Source organism: Tubulanus polymorphus, chromosome 2, assembly GCF_964204645.1.
Source record: "Tubulanus polymorphus chromosome 2, tnTubPoly1.2, whole genome shotgun sequence".
NCBI classification, from domain to species: Eukaryota; Metazoa; Nemertea; class Palaeonemertea; order Tubulaniformes; family Tubulanidae; genus Tubulanus; species Tubulanus polymorphus.
Window position 1 is genome coordinate 23,498,109 of NC_134026.1, and position 21,289 is coordinate 23,519,397.

Below are 21,289 nucleotides of genomic sequence, written 5' to 3' on the forward strand. Positions count from 1 at the left end.
CTTCTGCTGTTTTATCATCCTTTCGTATATTTGTGGTCTATGCAAGACACGGTGTAGGCCTAATCTCGTTACGACGAACATAGTCTATCATTGCCTAGTGATAGTCGTATCATTGATACTAAAATTTTCTACGACTATCACTAGGTCCGGTAACTGACGTCATTCTCGATACACTGGATGATATTTTTGGTCACTCTTCCCATGCAGTACGGTCAGATGGAGATCTGACAGTCCGGGCTGATCTCGTACAGTAACGTATACCCAAAAATACAAGAGTCCTCTCTATGTATTTTTGGTATACCCCATACCTACATTACCGAGACCTGGTACACACCAGGGTGCCCTTGTTACATGTCTTCCAATCCATCTCGCATTGCGTTTGAAGAAGGAAATTAACTTCTGTTCAATAAGAAATTGAAATCTTCGGATATCTGTGTCAAGCAGATTTCAATATGACGCAATGAAGTGCAATGTCATCAACATTCTGGTATAGATGAAATGTTATATACATATACTGATAGCAAGTCTTTCGTAAGTAGATCAGTACAATCCGGTAGCTCTTTTTGCTGACGCACATCTCGGCATTACCTGGACAGAGCTTATCAACTAGCATTGAATCACGCGAGATATGAAAATCTACGTGTCCCCTCCGCGGTGATACTAATGACCGTCTCACCAATGTCGTGGAATATATGTATATATGTAATAAATACATACATTTTCAGTTACATTTACGTATAGGCTACCTTTCAAAACACAAACTGTACATGTGGTAATGAAAATCATGAAAATCAACTACACAAACATTTTATGGACAGTAACTAGAAAATTAAAGCACAGCGGTAATCATTTTAGAGTTAGAGAAGTATTTTGATGTATTGCCAACGTCGGACTTCTGTCTATTTCAACACTGGTAAACAAATATTCGATAAATCATTAATCTAGGGTATCACTTACCTCGGTCTCGAGAGTATCTTCAAATTTTAGTAAACAAGACAGTTAAGGTGGTTTGATATCTCGATCGTCTGACTTTCATGAATCATCTGACATCCTGCACCATAAACGTAATCAGTACTCACCGGGTATAAGGTTATATATATATATATATTCAAGCGCTATTTCATACGATACAAAGTTGCTCTGTTTCTTACAAATATCAACAGAAATGCCTAAGATTGGGCATTTGTATAATCATCATTGCGTTTATGCTACATTCACAATAAAACTGAATATATACGATAAGACTGCAGAAACTTAAAACTTTTATACGTATCAGAAACGCTAAACGATTTTTTTCTTTTATACTGAAATCATAGTGGATCCTTTCTCGGATGTGTTCTATCATGGACTATAAAACGAAGCTTTCGTTTTCACAGTCCATGGTTCTATTGTATTTTATAGGGTCAATATCCGAATCCAATCGATGCTTCGATGTCATTTTTGTATTGATCCTGACTCCTACTTCAACCCGAGGTTATCTTATCAGCAGTGACTGAAATGAATTGTCTTAGTGCCGGTACATTGTTTTATCAAAAATACCTAATTCAGTCATACGACACAAACGCCATACACAATAACACTAATTGATATCTTATTCGTGCTCTCTGCGATTGCCTGTTGTAGCCACAACTTTTAACGGTTTCTTCAAATAATAATTCAGCTTACGAAAAAGCTATTAAACGGGATTCAACATACTCGACTAACGCAAACCTCACCCGAGAATGACGCCTGGATACGTGCATAAAGAGAGTGAAGACAGTATGGAAGGAGCCGAAATTTCGCATTCCTCAAGCGCAAACGAGTGTACTCCACTCATTCCCAAGACGAAAGAGAGGAGTCAATCTACTGATAGGTATATATATAATGAATATCTTCCATCTGACGAATAATTCGCAAAATGCAGCCAATCAAATAAAACTTACAAAATAAAATTTTCTGCTATGAACTTTTTTATTGGGTTTGACAGATTTCTTTTTCTAAAAGACTTGTATAAACCGTTACAAAATTACAAGGATGCCTTTGCGGACGCTTGTTTTACGTTTAAATGAAAATGGATATGTAAATGTATTGAAGATTCATTATATATATTTAATGCCGTTTGTGGATTCCCATCACTAATCTCAAAGGAGCCTCATGCAAGCCAGCCTCAGAAAACTGTACCCGTAGGTGAGAGTAAAGAAATACAACAACGTATCATGAAGACCTACATACGATTTAATTAATGTGAATTTCTATAATTCCTCACGCGTTATACATTGCAAATGCATTCCTCATTTTCAGTTATATGATTGCGAAATATATACATTATGAAAATGATTTTTCGGTACTTTTCGATAGTGTGAGATTCAAAAAAAAACATTTCATATCATGTTTTTTCTTCAAATAAGCCCTAAAAATTAACATTTACCATTGTCCGACGATTGATACGTTTTAAACACCGTTCCATCAAAAAGGTTTTGATAGTACGACAAATTTTATGAATTCATTTGATGATAATAATAATGATTCTATTAAAAAATCGTTATGTGCAAAAATTATCATTATTCGGACTCAATTCCACCTAAATAGACATAACTTATTCATTTCCGATGAAAGAACTGGTCAAAAAGTCTTGAGGATCTTAAGCATATATCGCAAAACATTAAATTCATAAAAGAAATTTGACCGAACACGAACAACTGCAATTTTGTGGCGCTTCCGGTAGATACCCGTAACCCCGGAGCCGGTTTCGCAAAAATGCGGATTAGTTTACGACTGGGAGGTAAGAGAGGTCCCTGCCACCGATTTCCCTCTCATTAACTTTTTAACTAATTAGAATTGTTTCCTATGAAATTTCCTAACCAAGCCGAACCCCAGTGTCAAATATGCAAAAAAATAGTATACGCCGCGTCTATAGACCGTTAAATCGTGAATCCTATGGATATCCCAGTTTTATGCCATACAATATAATACGTATTCCAGAAACAAAAAAAATGATATCATCGTTAATCCATACAATTTTCGATTCAAAAGCGCCAGAGTCAAATTAGCAACGTATTCCAAGTGTCCAGTATAAACGTCACTGCGGCATTTCCATGATAAACACGTCTTTTAATAAATGAGAAACTATAATTGTCGTCGCCAACTAAAACAAAATCTCTATTCCAGTGACGATCCATTTCAATGATTCGTTTGAACAAAAGTATTCTACTGAAATTCTCACAGAGTCTTGTACTGAATGATTGAGTTTGCGAAATGATTTGATTTAACTGATAATAAAGCGAAACAATATGGCGGACTGCACATGCCTGTCACTCGTGCAAGATCATGAGTGAATTAAAAAATGCCATAAGTGACTTGAAAGTTAACTTGATGATTAAGCTTATGAGAAGTTATGAGATTACATAGGCCTAACTTTATCCAGGCTAACCCACATTTGCAACAGACACACCTAGAGAGTTGTGTCCTGAATCAGATGTGCCATTTAATTCATCATTTTTTTGGTGAAAATATAGAAATTCCTTTGATAGCCGTTACAAGAAAAATGAAATTGTACGCTACACTTTATAGTGCTCTAATAGCGATTTTGAATTCCAAATTCTTATTGGTCAAATGGTTAATAGCAATTTTGAGATATGCAAACAGTGGAATCCTTTCATTTCAAGCTATTAAAAGATAGATATGTCAGCCTTATCATAACTTGGGCTTATCATTTCACATACATAAGACTTATTTCACCTGACTGCTGTCCAAATGTCAATTCAAATTTCGATTTCAGAATGTTTAACTTATGTTCTCTCCTGAGATGATGGGTGTATTTCCATCGAAAGGGCAGACTGTTCATCGATGAAAGTAACGTACTTATGATTTTTTGTTATCATTTTCAGATACAATTTGGTATTCATTACGTTCGTCATACAAGGCATAGGATTGACGCTTCCATGGAATCTATTCATGACAGCTAAAGAGGTAATTGGGAATCGCGAATTCACAATTTTCAAATGAAAATGTGATATATGCGGTAGCTGATTCGGGCCATACTCTGTACGGCTAGACCTACGATGAAATAATTTTTACATGGACAATTTTTTTGTTTTCTAGAGCGAATGTTTTTTTTTTTATCGCGCGTCTAGCAGTACAGAAATTGTTCTTAGAATAGCCCGAATCAGCCACCACGGTTGAAGGATCAAACTTATATATGAACCGGAATCATTTTCGATTTCAGTATTATGTGGGATATAAGTTGGCACCGGCTGGTAACGCCGGTTATCGTCTGAATTTCCTTAGTTACGCCGGTATTGCTGCAATGGGTTCAAATGCATTGTTAAGCGGAGTGAACCTATTTACGCATTGCGGAAAGTAAGTCGCTTATAAAGTCTTTCATATTATCCCTCTTCAATTAATGTTAATCATTTTATCATAATATACCACCAGTATATATCAATTATGATTTTGCGATTGTTTTACTTTCAGTGGCCGACCAACAGTCCGCACAATTGTCAGTCAAATAGCTATGGTTTTAGCTTTTGCTTTCACAATTATTTTGGCAGTCATGGATACTTCGGAATGTACGTTCCTAGAAATGAATGAATAACCTTTTAAAATGTTCAGATAGTTTGAATATTATCATAAAGAATACAGATAAACACCCTTGGATGACATGGGAGTGATGACAACTATAATAATACGTATAACAATGGGAAAGAAATTGTCATCTTTCAGTTTTTGATTATTTGTGAAGGCGTATTGAATAATTATCATATCCCAATCATCCACATTTCAAAGAGTAATGATAATGTTATCCAACTTTCATTTCAGCGCCGGAATTATTTTTCTTCATAACGATGTTCACAATAGTATTTGTCAACAGTGAGTATTCGCAAGATTAGATTGGTTTTCCTTTTTAAGAATTATACGACTAATTTGTAATATCATGCTATGATTTATATATTTTCAGTGTGTACTGGACTGTGGGCAAACTGCATGTTTGGAATAGCGTCTCATTTCAGTAAAAACTACGTAAACGCTGTCGTCATCGGAAGCGTGAGTAAACATCGATGCTTTAAAGATATTTTGAATTTTAACGTAGAGTAACAAAGAGTACTTTCCACGATTCAACCTCATTCATTATAGCGTTGATGATGTCATTATCATATTGTTGCAATTTTTCAAATTTTCAGAATCTAAGTGGTTTGATGACTGCTATCTTAGTCATATTGTCAAAATCAGGTTCGTTTTGTAAACATAGAAAGCCATAGATTTCTAAAACCATTTTTGCACTTTTTCTTTTTTATTTCAAATTAATAGAAACAATAATAGGTTAAAATATGCGATGGATGCTTAATCAATGTTTCTCAAAGTTGGAGGATTGTTAATTCGAAAGATTAAGAGATTAATTTACCCATGTCCTCCAGACAAGATGGTCAAGTGGTCATATATATGTATGACCAGAGCCATATGAAGGTATCGAGCTCTTATAGATCTGATGAACGGATAGGGTCCACTACTTCGGATATCCTGCATAACTAACGAATGTTAATTGATTATTTTCAGGCACAGCGGATCCAGTCATTTCGGCAATTCTGTATTTTGTATCGGCTGTCGTTATCGTCTTTTTGTGTTTGATCTCATTCATTCTGTTGAGAAAATCGGTAATTTTGAACTTTCATTCTTAAATGTATCAGACGTATTGGATCATCATAATAGAACTTCAAATGACAATTGTTTTGAATCAACGTATCTTTGTTTGTGATTCCAGGAATTTTACAGAAGTCATTACTCTGATAAATTGGTGATGAATGAGGATGAATCCAAAGCTGAAATGGTTCTTCCTTATTGGAAAGTTTTCAAACTGGTAAGACCACCCAAGGAGACGATGTATTTCCTCGTGTTTTTTTCACAGAATCTAACGAAGTTGGCAATAAACATTTCTTTACAGATTTGGCCACAACTTTTCGATGTTTGGTTTCAAAGATTCATCGCTGGGGCTATTGTACCGGCGCTCCTGGCTGACATTGAAAAAGTCGATTCTAATTTCTTAATTCCTGGTCAGTAATTCATAATTTTGAACAGCTATCGATTTAGACTTTACATTATTCCATTTAACAAGACAAATATCGTATTATATTTTCAGATTACTACTACACGGATATTATGTGTTACCTGTTTGTTAATTTCTGTATTTGCTTTGGTAACTTTTTCGTCTTCTTTATTCATAAGGTAAGCTTGTAGATAATAACATCACAAAATCTAAGCGTTTTTATACCTTTCAATTCAAATTTTATTTAAGAGTGGGTTTTTCAGATTCACAAATCCAAATTTACATTCTGTTTACCCGGTATTCAGATTTAGAATGTTTCTTTTTATTTCAGCCTAAGTCATTGTATGTCATATATTTCCAAATGGTGCGAATTTTGTTCATCCCATACTTCATGTTGTGCAACTACCGACCAGAAACGAGAAGCAGCAACTTGCCAGTTTTGTTGAAAAATGATTGGGCTTTCTTAGCGGGTGTCATCGTATTCGGAACGACGAATGGCCACTTCTCTGGTCTAACAATGATGTATTCAAAACAGTAAGTTTTTAGAAGTGATTATTTTAATATTGGCCCAGCCATGGATTCTAAAACACTTAAGAGTCCATGGCCCAACCTAACACTACTTTCTCTTATCGCTGTATTCATCTTTACGCTGAGCAAGTCTTTTAACTATACCTAATTTGTTGTTTATCTCTTATTCACAGAGCTGGAGGAACCGACCCGGCAGCAAAGCTATTGGCCGGTATGTACACAGGATTTGTGCAAAATTTCGGACGTTGTTTTGGACTAGGGATGAATATTGTGATCGCGTATTTTGTTGAATATGTCTAAGACCTACAACAGCTTTTCAAAAATGAACTGGGATATGTATCTTGATGTTATCTTTCAAGAGAAGTAACCGATCGGCGCGTGGTTTTGTAAATCGAACCACGTGAATTAATATGCCATTAATCGCTTTTAGCAAGGACGTTAGAGCTTTGCCATATAGCTCTTAAACAACAAAATTCGGTTTGCTATATGAATTATATACATTTGTATCTCTATAATGGATACATACGCTTGTATCCCTTAATTTGCTTACGCGCGTTCGTGATAAATGAAAAAAAGAACGAGGATGAACGCATCGTGAAAAATGGAAATCGTAAGCGTGTAATAATTTGCATTTAAACCTGGTCCAAGTGATATGGCAACTGCTTTGCCGTGTAAGTAAAAATCTGAAACAAACTTGTGTAAGATATATATATATATAATCTCATATTATGTTATCTAATAAAACTCTGAAACCAAATTTTAATTTTTCATTGTTTATTTGGATAACGCTATAAACTGCATGTGTCGCAGGAATACGGAGACGCCGCTATCCTTATTCACAGTACACTGGATCGTCATTCTCCATCCGATCAAAATGACTACTGCAAAGCCTGACATCTTTTTTCATATACAAGAGATGTTATGGCCGGTTAATAATCCTTTTTTTCTTTCTTTGATAAGTGTTTTGTTGATACATAGTCTTTGCGAAGAACTTTCTTAACGAATGTAAGACATATGATAGTATAAAGCTGGGCGCATATAACAGTTTTAATGCAAATGGTAATGTGTTGTATTTAGTCATATCAAGTATTGTTAGTACGAAGCGTTCAATAAAATGTGTAGTAAGCAAATTTCAACAAAAGTGGATGATATACGAAATTACTTTTTTGTCGGGATATATTTTTATGGCCCTTATCAGCCACCATATATACGTACTGAATGACTAAATGATCACCAAGCCATGACGGGCGTTATCACTCCAAGGTAGAAGGTGCTTAACTGTTTTCATGCGTACATGCACAGTTCGGTTATATATATGTTATATATTCGTGCGATCAAGGTTAGTTTAAGCGTACTTTCTTAAGTATAAAATCGTAATCTAAACCGAGGACATTTTCTAAACTCTTATGCCATGCAGATTTGGTAAAGCTATAAACTTTGCGACCATAGAAAAATGTGTCCCACATAATCCTGGTTCTTTGAGGAGAGAATCACGAGTGTAATTCTCAATACTTATCATCGATTTAGACAGTACGGATGTCATTCAGCACGAGTGATCTTTTTTATTCTACTCGCTGTCTATAATTATATGGCTCATTATAGATAAAAAACAATCTTAACTCGATTTAATCATCATTGAATGTCAATAATGATAAACATTTAGACGCGACCAGACCTTAATAAGCACGATCAATTCAAACGATCACATGACTTAGGGTTGTAAAAAAGATGAATTAAACTAGTTAATTGAATATCTACATATCTACGAATACATGTATGTAAATTGTTCAGAAGAAGCAAATGTTTATAATTTCTTTGATATATATGATCCATGTTTGGTTTATCAACAGAAAATATAAAGTTGACATATTTTTTATAAAGTTGACGAAAGAAATCAAGTTATGAAGCACTTCCATCCGGGGCAATGTTCATTAAAATCAGACATCTACGTAAGTCCTGTTAACATGATTGTCTTCCATTTCTAAATCTATTCATCAGTAGTGGATCTATTTTTTGTTATTTCTGTCTTGTTCTTCAATGTCTCGTGTTATTCTTTTTGGTAAGTTATCTTATCACGCGAAGGGTTTTAATATGACCTGCCCTTGTGCCATTTGTTCGTCACAAGATACACAATACTTTGTATATATATCCTTATAGTTTTTGATAAAGTCGCACTGTTGGACAATTGTTTTTGTAGTTTTATCCACAAACTACTTGCTGATGAAAATATTGGAACCTATCTTGTGCCCGAACCAATTGAGTTACTTTAGTCCAAACAGACCTACGACTACCGTATCACAATGACACGCGGGCGTTCAGGCACGAAAACCATGATTGTCGATGATATGGGAGATGGAATAGACTCTGTGTCGTATTCTTCAAGAACAGATGAGACGACTCCACTTATACAGTTGTCGGGAGTGAAACTTCAAGAACCTACCGATAGGTATTTATTTAAATGATATGATATGTCGCCTAATAATGACAAGCACAAAACCTAGAAGTGTATTTGTTTATTATAGGGTCTCTTAATGATCAAACGTTGAATCATTCTACTCTCAAACAATTTGGGGTCACGATTTTCCATTTTATATGCAATGTATTTACATCATGGAATCTTCTCAATTAGAAGTTGTACCACTTACGTTTTGGTCAGATGCAAAAAGTAGTAAAAAGATCTATTTTTCAAATCCGTTTTGAAGTCTTTGTGAAGTATTCCACGATGTTTTACTTTGGGAAATTGGATCTGGATATTGAAGTCATACCTTTTTACTTTGAGTTCCCATGAACAAATGCTGCTATTACATTAGAGAAAGTGGTGATTTATCATAATAACCCGTCACAGAAGAAAAACCATGAAGTGATCACGATTTGAAAAGTCTACAACTTGATAACTTGAAAATTGATAACTTTTTATTCTATTTGTAGATACAACTTGGTTTTCATTACGTTCATCATACAAGGGGTGGGACTGACGCTACCATGGAACCTATTCATGACAGCTAAAGATGTAAGCATTCTCATAACATCGAAAAATAAAATCTATTGCTCAGTGGGGAGGAGACGATAAGATTTTTTTTAAAATATAGATATACAATCCGATGGAATATGAGCCAAAATACGATTGAACCAACAAGAATTTTAGATATCTGTCTTCATGACTGAATTGATATTTTTATTTCAGTATTATGTGGGTTATAAGTTGGCACCGGCTGGTAGCGCCAGTTATCGTCTGAATTTTCTTAGTTATGCTGGTATCGCTGCGATGGGTTCAAATGCCTTGCTCAACGGTGTAAATCTCTTTACGCATTGCGGAAAGTAAGACTCTTAATTATCAATTAATTATCAATGTTGCATGGTGCTGGGCTTTAGCTTACTGATGCGCGATTTTTTCGAACTTTCAGTGGCCGACCTACTGTCCGGACCATTGTAAGTCAATTAGGAATGATTATAGCCTTCGTTTTTACGATAGTCATGGCTGTATTTGATACATCTACATGTAAGTTTCATGGAGGCATCTTTTCTTTAAGAATGCCATGTCGCAATTACAGTTTCCATCGTTTTTCCTTTTTCTAAAAAAAAAATTCAATTTCATCACCCATTATCGCATGATATCATTTTTTCAGATCCACAAGTATTTTTCTTTATTACGTTGTTTACAATAATATTCGTCAACAGTGAGTATCTCCATGACGTCATTTATTGACCTATATTAATAGAGAAATAATCAAATATCTCAAAATTTCAGTTCCTGTTAGTTTCATCACGATACAATTTACATGATATAATCTTGGAATTATCTGAATCCGGACATTAGATTGCTTTTCCTTTTTTAGAATTATAGGACTAATTTGTAACATCATGCTATGATTTATATATTTTCAGTGTGTACTGGACTGTGGGCAAACTGTATGTTTGGAATAGCGTCTCATTTCAGTAAAAACTACGTAAATGCTGTCGTCATCGGAAGCGTAAGGATGATAGTCTAATGTTAGACTGATCAATTAGAAATGACTTCTTAGATATGAGTGTAAAAGTAACTATACTGTGGGAATGGTCTATTTTCAGAATTTAAGTGGATTGCTCACTGCTTTATTTGTTATATTGTCGAAAGAAGGTTCGTATTTACGCAATAATATTGTCTGAATATAAAATGCGGTTGAAATTACTATTCACATGGCTTCGCTCCAATGGCCTAAACGTAGATGATATTACTTCAAAAAGTTATCGTTTCAATTAAAAAGTAATATCATCTACGTTTTGGAGCGAAGCCATGTGATCATTTTTACCCCCTGTACAAGTAGGCACACTTAAATGTAATCCTAATCCATATACCCTCTGTGTTTTTCCAGGATCAGCGGATCCAGTTATATCAGCGATCTTGTATTTTGTATCTGCTGTGGTTATCGTTTTTATGTGTTTAATCTCATTCATTATGCTGAACAAATCGGTAATTCAACTTTCTTAAATCCTCAGATTTTCATAAACCCTACTTTTGTATAGGAATCTTTTAAAAAAAGCAACTACAACGTCGATATTGAGATGATATCCGTAATCATCTCAGCGAATGATATATTTTCAGGAATTTTATAAGAACTATTATTCCGATAAATTGATCCAAGCTGAAGATGAGTCAACGGCCGAAATGGTGCTACCATATTGGAAAGTATTCAAAATGGTGAGCAGTGTCTTGAATGTGAGTTTCTGAATCAACGTTCGATAATAATTTTGAAATGTTGCACTATTATACAGATCTGGCCGCAATTATTTGACGTTTGGTTCCAAAGATTCGTTGCTGGAGCCGTCATTCCTGCAATGCTCGCAGATGTTGTTAAAAGCGATCCCAATTTTCTGATACCTGGTCGGTATTTCATTGACGAGTGATTAAACTAAAATGTATCTTTTTTCACATAAGTACTATGATCTATTTTAGAATACCACTACACGGATATCATGTGTTATTTATTCACTAACTTTTGTATTTGTTTCGGAAACTTATTCGTGTTTTTCGTTCACAAGGTAAATACAGCTGATGACATACGATTTGATATAAGTTGCTACCCAAGACGTAAGAATTACAAGAATGGAATTGTCTTGTCTTTACGCTTGTTTTGTTGTATTTCTAGCCGAGATCAGAGTATGTGGTATATTTCCAAATGGTACGAATGTTATTTGTACCATTCTTTGTATTGTGCAACTATAGACCTGAAACCAGAAGCAAAAACCTTCCAGTTTTGTTGAAAAGTGATTGGGCTTTTTTGGCGGGTGTCATTGTATTTGCCACGACGAATGGTCACTTCTCTGGATTGACAATGATGTACTCAAAGCAGTAAGTTAATTCTCTTGAAATTATACGCCCACTTGTATATCTTGAAAGTATGTACACATCTGTCTCTCGAATGCTGATCGATAAGAGATAAGTCGTTAATCTCCACCGATTTCCCGATTGTTTTTTTTTTCACAGGGCCGGAGGAAATGACCCAGCATCCAAACTTTTAGCTGGCATGTATACTGGATTTCTTCAAAATTTTGGACGCTGCTTTGGACTAGGAATGAATATCGTAATTGCATGGATTGTCGAAAATATCTAAGACGACTTGATAAATCAGAAAAGTTTTTCCTTTTGCTTTACGTGGTCTTCTTTGAAAGGCTTTATTCGCATCATCTCTTTGTTTGAGTTTACAAAACATATCGGTGATTTTATGCTGGTAAAACTCATAGATCCACAAGAAAAGAAAAACTTACAGGCATCTCCGCGAAGAGAAATAAGAAAGGTCAAAGTCGCACATGACAAATTTATTAAAAATTGTTGAAGAAAGTATTCTGCATTTGTAACGACATACTATGAAATTTTGAACGAGTGTATAATATCAGCGCATATTGTATACTATGTAAAATAAAGATTGAACTGAATTTATAAATATTTTTGCTGAATGTTTATTATGGAGAACGGTATCTGTAAGTAGTTCGGTGACGACATAAATATCAACAATAAAGTGTACGTGCAAACCACAGACCACGTTACGTATTGCTAAAAATGGATGATCTGTCATTTTCAGTTCATCCAAACTTCAAGGGAGCCATGATATCTTGTAAAAAGTATGTTCATATGTTCACTTAAAAGTCAAATTAGATTTGATTCTGACCTACTTGACCCACAACTGTGGATCTGGCTTATGATAGGTAATAACAACATTACATTAGTTTCGATGAAGTACCCGTAAGTAATAAAACTTCAAAAGGAAAGTCACTGAAGTCAATAGAACATGGCTCTTTGAAATTCCTCCATCGACCCGACTACCGGCATGTTACATGCTGTTTCTCTTGATCGCTGACGAGATGTCGAATTGTTTCCTATAGTAGTTACTGACATCCGTAAGGCTGGCGTTGGTTGTCTTTGATACAATTCTGAGGAGTAATTCAACGAATTATTCGCATCATTTTGGTCTAATTGTAGATTCGATGCGCTACAACTAGAGTTCGATTTTTGTTTGATCACTTTTTTGTATTTATACCAATAAAACTCGAATGCAAGGGCTATCAGAGCCAGCCCAATACCCATGAATATCACTAAGAAGACACCGCCAATATTTTGGATACTTATTCCATCGCTTTCATCTTCGACTGTTGGACACTCGGGCACTTTTTGAAAGTGTTTATCGATATATTCTTTGCTCCAAGCTGCCGTTTTAAGATCCTCCAATACTCTTTGATTTAAAAGCTGTAATATTCTGCAAAATCGAATGGAAAATGAACATGAGAATAAGTATCTGGAACGAATTTGAAACTACAATTCATGGTATCTGGTAACGTTATTCAAGTCTTTGGCCCATGAAATTAGATTCAACCGCACATATTTCTTACAATTGGAGTTTTTTTTACCGAAAAAGGAATGGATTATCAGAAATATTTATCAAACGTATAATTTAAACAGAGTTAAGATCATATGCTCACTGTTGTGATAGATCATTTCGTAGCGCGATGTTGCCTTCTTGAACGGCAATAGCGTAAGGTTTCCGGCTGAATGATTCTCCTACTGCCCACAAACCACAGTCAATCATCGTCGCATATTTATTGGATGTTTCATCGCCTGCGAAATGGATATTTCATTTAAAAAAAACATTACTGGCGCTACGTGATTTAATCAACGTTCTCAAAAGATCGCTAGAAGTTGGCGTGCCAGAAATGATATTTGCATCTATTACAATCACACCGATAGCATCGAATTGAAATTTGCAAAGAGCATCAGAAAACTATCATTTTCCTAACCTATAAAAGCAAAACTTCCGTTTTTCACACGTCGTATAGCTTCTTCTTGATTTTTGGGAAATTTTGACAATTCCATTGCCGTCCACATGTTAGTGAATTTGTCACTGACCGGGTAATCCCAAACAGCAAGTTTAGCTCGTTCCTGGTCTGACATGCTATCGTTTAGACTCATTTCTTTCCAGATTCTATAAAATTGAAGAAATAAATATACATACACATGAACATGTATGTCCCAAAAATACATCAGTAGGCATGTATGATACATACCCATAGAACTTCGCTTCAATATCGGCCATTCTTTTGAAGTAAACCTGGGCAGAAGTGCTTTCCTGTGGGGCATATTTCGTTTGGAACTGTTTTGCTAGATCATCCAGTGATTCTATAGGCGTTTCTAAACGTTGTACGGTCAGAAATGCCGCTAGATTAGCTGTGTACGTGGCTATCATGATAAACCCGAATAACCACCAGGTTGCAGCGATAAGTCGCCCGGATATAGCTCTCGGTACTTCACCTCCACCTAAATGATAATGATGACGATAATGCCATATGGGATATCTAGCATGTTTAGTTGAGCATGGCAAAATAAAGAAAAAAACGTCTTGATGGATTAGGAACCATTATCGACATAACGAAACCCTATGCATTTGCACACGCCTATTTCTGTACCCCCTGTCTATTTCTTTTAATCTAATTACCTTGCGGAGTCAGGGAAGTCATACAAAACCATAGACCTTCTTTGAGACTAAAAACGCGAGGTTCATCACCGTCGCCGTCCCATTTATCACGATTGTTCTGGTAACTGTACGGACTATATTTATCGAAGACGAACAGCAATAGACTGACGAAGAAAAATGCTGATAAAACGCATAACCAGACATCGTTTTCGAGCACTGTCATAAATTTGAAAAGTCTGTACTCGAACGTCGGTTTTTGCATCAGTATAGTGATTCCAACCAGGTCGTAATATGGGATTGTAAAGTCTATAACGCTCTCTCGTTCAGCAGTCAGTGACAATGGAGCTGCTACTATATCTGCTTTCTGTTAATAATTCAAAAAATAAAAACTTCTCTTCAGAGCACATTTCACTTAACAGTATATGTACAAATACATAATCATAGCACGAGAAATGAGGTACGCCACTAATGAATTCAGATAGCTGCAGCTGACGCCAGTCATATAATGTATATAGTTTGTTATGATTTTGATTACTTACATCGTCGAGTAATTCTTTGATCAGCCCAGTCCAAGATCCATTGTCGAGTTGACGTCCGTATGCGCCATCACTGACTTCGTACAGATCGTATTCAAAGTCCATCATTTGTGAAAGCTTTTCAATAAGATCTTTACAGTATCCTCTATACTCTTTTCGACCATCCGCTTGACTCTTAATGTACATGAAAGGCGGTTCCTATAAATGAAGAGGGAAATTACGATACCAACGAGGATGTTAATTTGGAACTTGGCATATATATCATATATATCTAACATTTTCTCAAGGGTCAAATCGGGCCAAACGGAGGCACACCCAGTAGTTTGTGGTCTATAATTTCATCTCGGTGACCGACCCTTCACGACTTGTTGACCCCTCCCAATTATTCACACAGCTTACATGAATAGTTGCTACTCGATATCGTTTGGTTATGTTCGTATGAATTAGAGATGGACCTGGCGTTCTCAATTCCAATCCTCGCGTGTAATTCCATCTGCCGAGCTGAAAATTCAAAATATTTTGAACTTTACGATGAGGTCAAAACCATGTTGTGCATGGTAAGCCATGGACAACGAACAGCTGTCACTAAAAGGGAAATTAATAATTGTTAATGTATATATACCTGATGAATTTGTCTGGTTTTATCGATGATCAGTCGATCTATCGATAAGTTGATGGTTTCGAAGTTCTCTTTTGGTGAAAACACAAATTCACCAAAAGAACCCGCCCGATTGTTTTGCTTAAAACGATTAAAAGAACATGTATATTCAATCTCGATGATATATCACTTGAAATGGTTTTGTAATGATTACTATATTGTATTTTTATCCTAGAAATTTGACGATAGAGTTGAGGGACACCAAATTCAATAATTCTAAAAAACCTGTATTTACGTTATTCAGAAATATTCATTCAAAAACGGAAAATATATATTCTTATATACATGCATTTCAGTCTCGATGTGTCGAATTAAAGCAACAAAAATGTAACTGCACCAGTCGCGTGCTGGTTCAGGCTGTGTGGAAGATTGTTTGTACGAAAGGGAACCAACATTCCAGTTATGTACTTCGATTTAGAAAATGATGTAAATTCGACCGAACATTCTACTATATTTGTACTATACATTCTACTATATTTGTACTTCGATTAAGAAAAAACCCTTGTTTCGTTATCGGTAGGTGCAGTTGGGTAAATAAGTATGAAATCAAAAAGGGAAGTTAAATTGGGTAATTACCAGGAAAGCTAAGTACATTACACCCAACTCGTTGTCATGGGCAGTCATTGATACCAAGATGGTCTTACTCATTGATTGAAGAACACACCCACCGATCCCATCGTCACCAAACTATTAATTATTCATACATTTGACAATGAAAATAATCATTAGTTCGACGCAGTGACGCAGGCTTATTATGAATGCAGCTTACAATAGAAATATGATAGGCGTGTATACATACATCGCAAACCGCTTGCTAATTTAATTCTCTTGATGACCATAAATACTTTGATATAACTGTGTTAGTTTCGAACATTTATAAGTACAGTTGAAGCTCGTTAATACGATTCTGGTTAAGACGAAGCCCGTTCATTACGATGATCCAGGCATATCCCAGCTAAGATATTTATATCAAGCAAGCTTTGGATAATACGTCAATTTCACTTTTCCCCACAAGATTCGTATTAACGAGGTTCAACTGCAGTATTCATTTTGACGACACACGACACACGACGCACACATTTATTCCAATAACTTACTGACGTGATTTGGTATAAAATATTTGTAGTTTGCATTTCGATATTTTTGTTGAACTGGCACGTTTCGTTATCCGTTGTTATCCACGTTCCGTTATGTGCAGTCGAACCCAGGGCATCGGACACCAACTTTAAGACATCATGCGTATAAACCAAGTCCAATACCTTTTTGTTAAACGTATTGAAATGGAAAATGGCGTTCATTTATAACCCTATATTCTAGGCATATTAGCAAAGTATTATAAAAAATATCAATTTCGGGTTGCGTGCCTTTGTGGGTAAACGGGAAAAATGCCACCGGAAAAGATGCCACATTTGCAAAATAGGAAAAATATAATTTTGAAAACTCAAAAAACTCATTGCAGAAAAATGTAAATATGTGTTATGTCTCTCAAATACTAGTAAGAAAATCATAAAAAATCTAGAAATGATGTGTCTACCACAGTCTTATCACGAATCTATGGAATATGTCTGAAAATAAAGCAAATATCAAATAGAAATCAAATAGAAATGATCAAATAAAAAAATCATTGGTGGCATTTTCAGACTCTCGTTTTCACCGGTGACTTTTTTCCTACAATCACCGCTGTATACATATTTCATGTTTGTTTTTTCTCACTGGAATTAAGGGCCATTGCAGGCCTATTCCATATATTATGGAATTGTGAGTTTTGTATGACGATCAAAATAATAATAATGATAATATATACCTGACTTTGGGTCAGATTTCCCACTGTGGAATTTACGTAAGTAACTAATGGGGCAATGTGACTGTCACTTTTTGGTGTCATGGTTACAACGCTGTATTTATCGGGACATTGTACGCAGATAGTCGATGCTGATGAGAAGTCCTGCAAATGAAATTATCAGCATAAGCGTAAATAACGCTTAAATAGCGCAGTAAAAATCACGGTGAACAAAGGATGTATGAATGCAAATTTTTGACATCGTAACATCATGATGGCATGCTCGTGAAAAATCTATATGCCCCGGGTAGTCGAGACTTTTCTACACTTCGGCACTGATTAATTGAAAATCTAAAATAAAGACCTATGATAAAATGATTTTCACTAATATATACTTACTTTCGATAAGATAAACCAATGGAATTTGAATGTTAGCAGTCCTTGTTTTTTAACCTAAAAAACGTCGATACAAATGCATTAGAGACTACTGGACTATCTGGATGGTTTCGATATGAACATAAAAGAATTTAACTCACAACTGTTAAAAACGTATTGGCATTTTCTGTAGCCATAGCAAGAAACAAGTGTGATAGGTCAGTGTCTTTAATTTTTTGAGCAATTATGTCGGCAGATGTATCCATAAGATATAGATGTTGCGATGGTATATTATCCATTAACTCCGTAATTCCGTTGTCAATGGCTACAAGTTAAAACAAATTGGTGACACCATCAGATCATGGACATATATAAACTGGAGTTATTTTTGTCCACGATCAGATCAAACATACAATGGATAAATGCGCATATGTGAAGATACATACCGAACGAAGAGTCGAAAATGAGACCGACGTCTGAAAGATTGCTGGCTTCGACAATGTCAACAACTGATCGAAGTAAAAGTCTTTCAGGAGGCACAAAATTCAGTGAATATTTCATCAGATTCGATGAATCGGGCAGCGTGCTAACGATACCGATTGTTAGTATTCCCAAAGTTTCGGCAAAGTTCTTAACAGCACTAGAAACCCCGGTTTCAGTCAGATCAACCATCATTGAATAACCAGACTTGAGTTTGTCACATACTGCAATGTGGTGGAAGTAAATGGATCGATGAAAAGACCATTGGGAGAAAATGATAATTCAGCGACTTGATATTTCAGTCAAATTTTGCCTAAATGACAGTTGTTTATGCCGGTATACCGTTCAGAAATAAGCCCGATTGAGAAGCAAATTTTGAATCAGAATTGATGGAATCTATATGCATGAATCTGTAGATCTTATAAATATCACTTACTCTGCGAATAGCTTATTGTTGAAGCAATTGGCTGATATGTGACTATCATCCTAGATGTCGTAGGTGTAGAGTTTTGGTCGTTGATAAAGTTTACACTCTGAGAAATGTACTCCTTAATTAACGAGTTCTGCTGGGTAATCAAAACAACTGCAATGGGATGAATACAATGATATTGAAACTTGGTAGTCGGCTTATCCTTTCGTGAAAATAACCGAAGATCTCCAGAAAGCTTACGTATTTTAAAATCTACACCTCCGGCAACTGGTAAACACGTAAAGAAGAATAAAGTTCGAACGGCAACCGATAAGGAACCTATGGAATTCATCGCTGGTTTCAATCGTGTTTTATATTCATCAAATCCAGAATAACCATAATGATCGAATAACGATGAGCCTGAAAATCAAATTAGACCGATTCCATTCAGTGAGGAACGTACCCAGCGCCTACGTGAGCATATATATATATACCATACGTATATCATCTTCCAACTCAAACGAATAACGACCACTTGATGGAGACACATGTGCCTATCGAATTGATCGATTATGTATCCGAACACACGCGGAACGTTTGAAAAGAAAAGTTTAACTAACGATTATTGAATAAATTTGTGACCATGCGTACTCTTTGGAACAGGTTTTGGAGAGCTGCATTTTCATAGTAAGCATTTTGCGTCATATACCAACTTCATTATGCTATATGAAATGTGATGGTTCAATCTATTAACTGTCCGATACTTTAGTTCTTAACGTTAACATCAGAATGCAGTTCAAGTATTAGTTAGTATTAGTATCAGACTCGAAACAATTAGGAAATATTGCTACTTTTAGCCAATGTTGCATCATTCTACAATTGCTAGAGGTTGGTTTTCACGAACGCTTTCCAGCTTTTTCCTGCCACTGGCAGGGCCAGTTTTTCGGCGTTTTACGCGCGGTTTGTCGCGGCAGCAGGATAAAAAGCTGCTGGAAACCACTCGCGAAAACCAACCTTTACGCACACCTCGTCACAGGGATAAATGAATGAAACTTTAATGGCTCCGCCATCGGTTTCTATGGATACATACAGTGAAATGCGTATGTAAACGCCACTCACAGTCCAAATGATTTGGAAGAATTTTTTAGGATCCACTTTTTGATTTATGCCAATTACTTACGTAATTCAAATCAAATGTCCTGTAAAAGCTTTTAACAGGTACGAAGAGCAATCCAGATGGAGGTACGAAAGTGCAATAGCGCCGAGCAACATTCAATAGTATTGTAACGAGTATATAAGGAGCGACAGAGAACTTCAAATTCATAACTAAATGTCCATAACTACAGTATGGCATGTAAACATTTTACTAATATCACTATATACGTATGTAAAGCAAGGACATATAATTTGCAATAGATGATTTTACACTCTATTGCCTTCATAACGTGATATTTTTTCATTCTTCATGAAGTTGAAAGTGAATTAAGATAAAAGTGACAAAATGAAAATATATGGATTCGTAAATATTCAAACGATAAAACTAAATAGTCCTTATTTCACACGTGTGTTTTCACTTTTTACTTTTGCAATTTGTATCAAGGAGAAAAATCCCCTGAAATCTATATGCAGTAATGAATATGTAACTATACCTGTCACCTCTTAGTTATACTACGACGGATGACAAACATATAGATATCGACGTCTTGATCGCAATAGAATCATCTGTGTAATCCGATTGCAGTGCTCCAACTATCCGGTTGATATCAGATTTACGTTGATAAGTAGTGGATGCCTTCCATATCCGATGTATAGTTCGGTTTCTCTCTGTTTTCTGCGCACTGTCCGTCGTTACCGTAAATACCAAATACAGTTACATTTGACTGGAACATAAAAGCCATTAACCCGGCCTATATAGCGATGGTGCATACAATCGATTAACCAACCACTCATTGAATAAATTACATATCATGCAAATTAATACTATATTTGTGACCAGATTTCAATTCTAAACCTGCTGTTGCCCTATGTCGGGTTTCAGGATTGAGGAATACATGTCGCCGCTCGAGTCTGAAACAGCATGATTCTATAAACACAGAAGTAGAGGCCACATACACGTGGCGTTGTTGGAACAGCAGACCCGAGTGACCGAATCAGAGAAAATTATTTAAAATTCACCGACTGGGGCAGATTTTCAACTTGTTGATACCTTATGTATATGTATATGTATATGTATATGTATATGTATATGTATATGTATATGTATATGTATATGTATATGTATATGTATATGTATATGTATATGTATATGTATATGTATATGTATATGTATATGTATACAAGGCCTACATGGCATTATTATTCCAAGTATGAAAAAATGAATTTAAACATATTTTGACTTAAAATTTTCTAAAGAACCTGCGAAACAACGTTTCTCACAAACAAGCATTTACAAGGATGGACAAATTAATTTGTAGTATGTTTTAATTCAAATAGTATATGCTATTTGACAAATGATTACTCCAAGGATTGACAAAGAAGTATCTTACGTCACTACGAGAAGC

General features: G+C 35.5%; 3 protein-coding genes across 4 annotated transcripts; 2 read left to right on the plus strand and 1 right to left on the minus strand.

Annotated features, from left to right (window-relative positions):
- Positions 1-1,565: 1,565 nt before the first annotated feature.
- LOC141899295 (equilibrative nucleoside transporter 2-like) lies at positions 1,566-7,294 on the plus strand. Its single transcript, XM_074785508.1, has 13 exons — positions 1,566-1,852; positions 3,867-3,948; positions 4,205-4,338; positions 4,453-4,547; positions 4,798-4,848; positions 4,937-5,022; positions 5,160-5,208; positions 5,533-5,630; positions 5,738-5,833; positions 5,918-6,026; positions 6,113-6,198; positions 6,351-6,553; positions 6,721-7,294. The coding sequence occupies exons 1-13, from the start codon at positions 1,722-1,724 to the stop codon at positions 6,845-6,847; spliced, it is 1,347 nt and encodes a 448-aa protein (XP_074641609.1). The 5' UTR covers positions 1,566-1,721; the 3' UTR covers positions 6,848-7,294.
- A 454-nt stretch (positions 7,295-7,748) lies between these two features.
- LOC141899294 (equilibrative nucleoside transporter 2-like) lies at positions 7,749-12,460 on the plus strand. Of its 2 annotated transcripts, XM_074785507.1 has the most exons (15): positions 7,749-7,886; positions 8,429-8,496; positions 8,745-8,993; positions 9,476-9,557; positions 9,732-9,865; positions 9,952-10,046; positions 10,174-10,224; positions 10,433-10,518; positions 10,616-10,664; positions 10,900-10,997; positions 11,130-11,225; positions 11,300-11,408; positions 11,481-11,566; positions 11,674-11,876; positions 12,012-12,460. In XM_074785507.1, exons 3-15 carry the CDS (start codon positions 8,848-8,850, stop codon positions 12,136-12,138), a joined length of 1,362 nt encoding a protein of 453 aa, XP_074641608.1. In that variant the 5' UTR covers positions 7,749-7,886; positions 8,429-8,496; positions 8,745-8,847; the 3' UTR covers positions 12,139-12,460. The 2 variants fall into 2 exon arrangements, with proteins under 2 accessions (XP_074641608.1, XP_074641607.1); XM_074785506.1 differs by lacking the exons at positions 7,749-7,886; positions 8,429-8,496 and having other exon boundaries at positions 8,685-8,993.
- On the minus strand, positions 12,409-19,118 carry LOC141899059 (ionotropic receptor 25a-like). The gene is made up of 13 exons (XM_074785211.1): positions 18,990-19,118; positions 18,756-18,902; positions 18,431-18,543; positions 17,864-17,917; positions 17,489-17,629; positions 15,649-15,765; positions 15,426-15,527; positions 15,030-15,224; positions 14,512-14,854; positions 14,084-14,333; positions 13,817-14,001; positions 13,502-13,637; positions 12,409-13,278 (listed from the first exon to the last, which is right to left on the minus strand). Exons 1-13 carry the CDS (start codon positions 19,078-19,080, stop codon positions 12,804-12,806), a joined length of 2,349 nt encoding a protein of 782 aa, XP_074641312.1. The 5' UTR covers positions 19,081-19,118; the 3' UTR covers positions 12,409-12,803.
- Between the last annotated feature and the right edge of the window lie 2,171 nt (positions 19,119-21,289).

Coding starts and splice junctions, on each gene's coding strand:
- LOC141899294 (XM_074785507.1), top strand. CDS start 8,848: ATGACACGCGGGCGTTCAGGCACGAAAACCATGATTGTCGATGATATG. Junction 10,665..10,899: donor TGTTATATTGTCGAAAGAAG/GTTCGTATTTAC, acceptor GTGTTTTTCCAG/GATCAGCGGATCCAGTTATA. Junction 11,877..12,011: donor ACAATGATGTACTCAAAGCA/GTAAGTTAATTC, acceptor TTTTTTTCACAG/GGCCGGAGGAAATGACCCAG.
- LOC141899059 (XM_074785211.1), bottom strand. CDS start 19,080: ATGAATTCCATAGGTTCCTTATCGGTTGCCGTTCGAACTTTATTCTTC. Junction 18,903..18,989: donor AGGTGTAGATTTTAAAATAC/GTAAGCTTTCTG, acceptor ATCCCATTGCAG/TTGTTTTGATTACCCAGCAG. Junction 15,225..15,425: donor ATCGAGTAGCAACTATTCAT/GTAAGCTGTGTG, acceptor CTTCATTTATAG/GAACCGCCTTTCATGTACAT.
- LOC141899295 (XM_074785508.1), top strand. CDS start 1,722: ATGACGCCTGGATACGTGCATAAAGAGAGTGAAGACAGTATGGAAGGA. Junction 1,853..3,866: donor AGGAGTCAATCTACTGATAG/GTATATATATAA, acceptor TATCATTTTCAG/ATACAATTTGGTATTCATTA. Junction 4,339..4,452: donor CTATTTACGCATTGCGGAAA/GTAAGTCGCTTA, acceptor TTTTACTTTCAG/TGGCCGACCAACAGTCCGCA.